Source organism: Rutidosis leptorrhynchoides, chromosome 10 (assembly GCF_046630445.1).
Source record: "Rutidosis leptorrhynchoides isolate AG116_Rl617_1_P2 chromosome 10, CSIRO_AGI_Rlap_v1, whole genome shotgun sequence".
In the NCBI taxonomy this organism is placed as follows: domain Eukaryota; kingdom Viridiplantae; phylum Streptophyta; class Magnoliopsida; order Asterales; family Asteraceae; genus Rutidosis; species Rutidosis leptorrhynchoides.
Window position 1 is genome coordinate 137372790 of NC_092342.1, and position 6106 is coordinate 137378895.

General features: G+C 38.4%; 1 protein-coding gene across 1 annotated transcript; it reads left to right on the plus strand.

The window, feature by feature from the left end:
* The first annotated feature begins 285 nt into the window (after positions 1-285).
* Positions 286-1875, plus strand: LOC139870642 (uncharacterized). The gene has a single exon (XM_071858422.1). It carries the CDS (start codon positions 286-288, stop codon positions 1873-1875), a length of 1590 nt encoding a protein of 529 aa, XP_071714523.1.
* Positions 1876-6106: the final 4231 nt, after the last annotated feature.

Genomic DNA, 6106 nt, shown 5'->3' on the forward strand with positions numbered 1-6106 from the left:
ATATGTTTGACAAGGCGAACTCTGATGTTTTAAGTTTTGTAAATATGTAACTAGTCGTTTAACGTAACACATGTGGTTTGTAATAAAGTAATTAACTTATGATTTGTGGTAATCATGTTTATAACTAACTAAGGGTATTAATGTAAACTCAGTCTTCCGCTGTGATTAAAAAAAAAAAAAATCTAGGGTGTTACATTGGGAGTTTACTCGGGTTTAACCGACCCCTTGGATTTTTTGCAGCGGTTTGAAGGGGTGGTAAGCACCTATAATTGGGATGAGCCGGTAATGTGTAGATTATTTCCTATGGTTTTACAAGGGTCAGCAGGGGAATGGTTCCATAGCTTGCAAGCCCACAGTATTCTCGGTTTTATTGATCTTCGAGATAAATTTTTGTTGCAGTTTCAAAATCTTTTACCGCAGAAGAAGACGCATATTGAATGTCATGACATCAAGCAAGGCAGTAAGGAAACTTTAAGCGCATTGCTTACGCGGTACATTTATGAATGCCAAAAGATATCAAGTTTGAATGAAGACCAAAAAATCTCTGGGTTTTTGCATGCCATTAATCCGCAACGACATCCAACGCTTTTGCGGTGTCTGTGTAGAGATGTTCCGCCAACTTTCGCTAAGGTGCAACAAGAAACGTATGATTATCTCAGAGGTGGAGAGGATAGTACTATAAGCCCTGCATGTGGGTGGGGAAAGGATAAAAGTTGGCGAGATGATAATGATTCTTTTCGTGATGGAAATAGCGATAATTATCGCGGTTCAGGATATATAAGGCGAAATGGCGACGGTGGCTACCTGCGTAATGATAGACATCAAGGTCGAAATGATAATCATGGATATAGTCGTCGAGATCGCTATTCTTCGCGAAAATGGAATAATGAGTCTTTCAATATCATCCAGATGTTAACAAAAACACCTAAAGAAATTCTTTTACAAGAAAGGGTTGCGAGATCTTTTCCTGATCCTCAACTTTTAGCGGAGAACAGCAGACGAGACAAATCCAAGTTTTGTATTTTTCATGATGATTATGGTCATGATACTAACCGCTGTAGGGATTTGGTAGAATTGATTGCGGAGGCATATGAGCAAGGAAAACTAGATCATTTAATAGCACAAGGTACTGCAAGTACTACGAATGTGATTATCTTGCCTACAGAGTCCAATGCTCCGCAAGTGCCAAATGCTGCTGATAGAAAAGCTCTCGCGGTGAAGAATCTTGCGGTAAAAATGGTAAGTAAGAAGGAAAATTTGAGCGGGATTCAGGTCATTAATGTGGTAGAGGTGCATGGCAAAATGTCAGTGTTCCAAATATCTGAACAAAATGCGAGCTGGCAATGTCCCTCTATTACTTTTCCTCCTGTAAGCTTGAGCGCGGATCTTGATAAGCCAGTGGTGGTTTCATGCCGCATTGCGAATACTGGCACTGTGATTATGAAGGTGCATGTTGACACTGGTAGCAGTGTAGATGTAATGTATGAGCAATGTTTTAGCAAGTTGCCTGTGAACATTCAAGTTTTGATGAAACCTACTGCGGTTTGGCTTGCTGGTTTTTCAGGGGAATCAACTTGGCTTATTGGTCAGTTGGAATTGCAAGTTGAATTAGTAGATGACTGCGATGAATCGCTAAGGCGCCAAGCTTTGTTGAACCTTTATGTCATGCGAAATCAGTCGCGGTTTAACATGATTCTTGGGCACACTGCTTTGTACATGTTTGGCGCAATACCATCCACGCTGCATGGAATGGTGAAGTTTTCTGCTTGTAAGGGTATTGGCACGCTGACTTCGGCGGTAGTTGAGTCACTTTGCGTGATGATTATGGCGCGAGAAAGTGTGGGTGTTGAGGGGCATGCAGTGCTCACTGAATAATACACACATTTGTAATAGAAGAACTTGGATAGAATGCTTAATCATGATTGATCATGATCAATATGTTGTTTTCATTGCTGAGCTGTTATTGCTAAAAAATAATGCATAAAACAAAATTAATTTGTGTTCTAGTTATTGTTTCTATACAAAGCAGAAAACACTGCGTGTGGGCACGCGTAGTGATCATTTTGCAGAATACAATTGCTTAAATCTTTAAACACTGAATTAATTTTTGTGCAAATGTGACTAAGTGTTCGCAGATATTTTAAAACAAATGGCATTGTTTTGCTAAGTAATTATGCGGCCTACTTATGCTATAATAATGCGGATGTATATTGTGAAATATCAACTCTAGAACCAAGTGATGAAATTGCACACTTGTGTTAAATAATGAATATTGCGAAAGGATAAAATTTCCTAAGTATTTGATCTTGCCATACTTAGATGCTTCGCAATGCTAATAAATTGCCTAAGGATCGTTTTGGCGGACTTAGAAGATTCATATTGTATGAAAACAGATTGTTTCGTGAAAGTACATACTTATTATGTGCACAATAGTAAAAGTTGGAAATTGCAAAGGACAAGTCTGAATTATGAATATATATTAAATAAAGCGCTATATAAATAAGTCAAGTTGCAACTGCGGAATATAAATATTTCATTAATAACGCGTTATGCGAAATGCGTAAAATTACAAAAACGCAATATATGATTGCGGATTACATGTTTACAATTTAAAAGAACTATTTTAAAGCTTAAGCGCTTTAATATCTTCAAAGGTAACATCTTCACGCCGGCTAAGTTCCTCCAGTACCGGGATAACGAACTTCTCAACTTCCTTCTTCGCTATATTCAACGCTTCTTGTGCTTCACCGGTTGGGCATATTTCTTCTTGTGCAGAGCAAGTTATACCACTCGCAGCGGGTAGCGAGCTTGGCAGCTTGGGCATATGCTTGAAATTTTTCGGTCACTGGTGCCGAATCCATTACCTTGTCGCCAAACTCGGGCAGATATTTGATAAGTTGAGAGAATTGTTTTTCTGCGTATTCCGCTCTCTTTTTGAGCGTCGCATTTTCATCCGCAGCTTTCTTCAGTTGTGCCTCAAGCTTCTGCATTTTTCTGCGCTGAGCACCAACAATTTTGACCTGCTTATCAAAATGATCAGACATTTCGTTGAATCGCTCAACATTGTCAACGGTCAAACAAATAGCATTGAAACAGTTGTGTATTCGCTGTCTTTCAGCCTGAGCGAATGAGAGTTCGCAGTATTGTGGTTGTACATTTCTGGGTACAAACTTGCAAAGTTTGCGGTAGAGTCGGTTGGCTTGTTCCTCTTCTCAGCCTCATCCGCATCTTCTTCGCGATTTGATGCTTCGGCGTCAAAGGGGAGATTTAAATCTTCATTGTCGGGCTCTTCAAAAATATCGTCGGGGATCTCCCTAGTAATGTTGTATAGTTGTTCCGGCTCCCCTGTAGAGTCTGAAAGCACAACTAAAATGAAATAAGCAAATAAAACAAATTAATGTGACAAAATTATCAGTGTAATGTAAGCGATAATGCGGAATGAAATTTACTTACTTGCTTCTTGTTTGGTTAAAAAACGAAGAGGTTTTTTGCGAGGCGTGGTAGCCCCCTCTGCTGTTGCTTTACGTTTTTCGCGGTCTTCACCACCGGGAATAGAAAACGTATTGAGAATCGGTTCGTCAATAAGTATGCTCTCGCTGTCGCCGTCTTTTAAACGACGTGCAGGTCAGATCGTGTTAACATCCGCTGACCTCATCACCAACTCAAGGTCAATCTCTGCAAAATGGTATCGCAAAAAAGTTATACAAATATCGAATGATATATAATGCGTTTTTGTATAAAGGAAAACTATAAGCAATATACCATTGTTTGCTGCATCAATCAAAAGTGCGTTGTAATTGCCCCATAGCCAATAGATGGAAACCCTGCAGATATAAAGCGGCACGTTGGAGTACGCCCGCATAATCAAGCCCGCATTCTTGATTATTTTAAGAATATCTTGCTCAAAGTCATCTGGGGTGACCTTGTCATTCGTAGTGGCGTCCATCTCGGTACACCAAGTTTTGGGTATGTTGCTATCGACGTGGGCGGTGTTGTTAATAAAGAAGAATGAACCGCGCCAGTTCCCAATAGAATCTTTGGGAGAAGTCATTACACCAAGGCGACTGCGGAATGAATACCACCCTGCGTCATGTGGTGTAAGACTGTTGAAAGCGCGGAAAACGTTAAGTAATGGTTGCTTATTGAGAGCCCTGCAATACATCTCAAACAGCACAATTTTATTGACAGCGTTTGGGTGCGGCTGAGCAACTGCAACTTTGTAATACTCGCATACGCTGCGAAAGAAAGCGGTGAGTGGCAGTCGTAAATTGCCGTGAGAAATCGCGGCCTCGTAAATCGTTATCATGTTCTTAGGAGGGGTGTTGCCCTATCCACCGCCGATGGTGCGGTGGGAGAGAATTGTGCAAGGAGTGGGTAATGCTCTTTGAGGGTTTCGACTTTCGCCTCCGTCATATATGAAACGAAGGCGCTAGGTGTGTTGACAGATGATGAAGATGCCATTTGTGATAACGTAAGTAGATCTAGTAATGGATTTGAAGATAGCAAAGGGTGGATCGCTAAATTGCAAGTGATGCGTGTAAGTTTCGGTAAAGAATTTTTGATCGATTAGGAAATTGAAGGTGAAAGCGTAAAGTTGTTAATGCGAATTACTTGCCTATTTATAATTGAAATCTGGGCGAGGAAGTCGTAAAGGTAATGGTTAATTTTTAACGGCTAAAATTACCGCAACGCGTTAACGGTAATTTTATAGCCGTTACATCGTTTTTGATTTGACAGCTTTACAGAGTTGCTGTTATTATTACGCGTTGTCATTGCGAAAATCAACGGTAATAAATTAGCGATGAAAAATTATTAAAATTTGTTGCAAATATATTTGTAAAGTCGCATATTTTATTTTTTAGAGTTTATCATGATACATTTGCTTCGCAAAATGTATCATAATAAACTGAGAGAACTTGATCATATACATAGCATTGTATATGTATATTTTATTTACTAAAGGCTAAAAACAGAACTTACGCGAAGTGTATTCAAGAGGTTCGAAATATTAGCTGAAAATAAAGATAGCGGATCAGCTGCCACATTAATAAAAGACTGCGGGTTATTTCGCTAGGATTGCGTGGATGATTAGACAATCCGCAGACCGCGAATATTTCGAATACTATAAATAGAGAGCTTGACCTCTCATTTATAGGTTGTTGATTCTCTGCCATTTGCCAGAACCTTTTTAATTTTCTCTTGTGATTTTGCCCAAGGAACTTTTACATCGTGTTAAGGTGAATCATGCTAATTAACAATCAAGACCGGGTCGAGGTGGTTGATCACTTGATTGTTAAAGTGAAAGACGATCATCAGAGCCCAAAATAATCATCAAACATCCCACCTTCATCTTAATCTCATTGCACTGAATCCTTAATTAAGTAACTCATTAATTATGGATTGATCAGCTGGAGGTCCTCATGGAAGCAATCTCTCTATCCGTCGAACATAGAGAGGGAAAACTTTCTCTAGCCTTGTAGTGTTTCACTCGGGAGGAGAAATGACTTCTCTTTATTCTAGGGTAGATGAAAGATTGTCTACGTCTCACCTCCCACATACCCTACACATGTGAGATTGAGTATGTTGTTGTACAATATAACATTATAACACATATTTAATGATAAAACATGTTTAGTGATGTACATTAAAGTATGGTATACGATCATCAAGTTTTAAATATAAAAGTGATAGCTAATGACAACCCTAAGAGTTGTCATTAAGAAATCTAGACATATGTATATTTTCATTGTACATTTTCAATAAGGAAGTGATATATGTACACAATCCATTTTTGTTATGTACACAACCATAATGCTTTACAGTGTTGTACTGTACAACACTGTAAAACACAATAGTTGTGTACATAACAAGAATGAGTTGTATACGTATCATCACCCTTTTCAATAACTAGATACTTTTATGAAAAAAGTTAACCTATATAACTTACAAATGTACAACTTTTTTTTGTATTAAAAAACTTCTTAATGATAACTCTATTAGTTTTTATAAACAAAACACAAAATAATAAGTTTCGGCGAGATCAATGTACGGTCCCTATATAAAATCAATAAACCAAAAGGTTAAATTTAAATTATTTTTTAATGTT

Coding starts and splice junctions, on each gene's coding strand:
- LOC139870642 (XM_071858422.1), top strand. CDS start 286: ATGTGTAGATTATTTCCTATGGTTTTACAAGGGTCAGCAGGGGAATGG.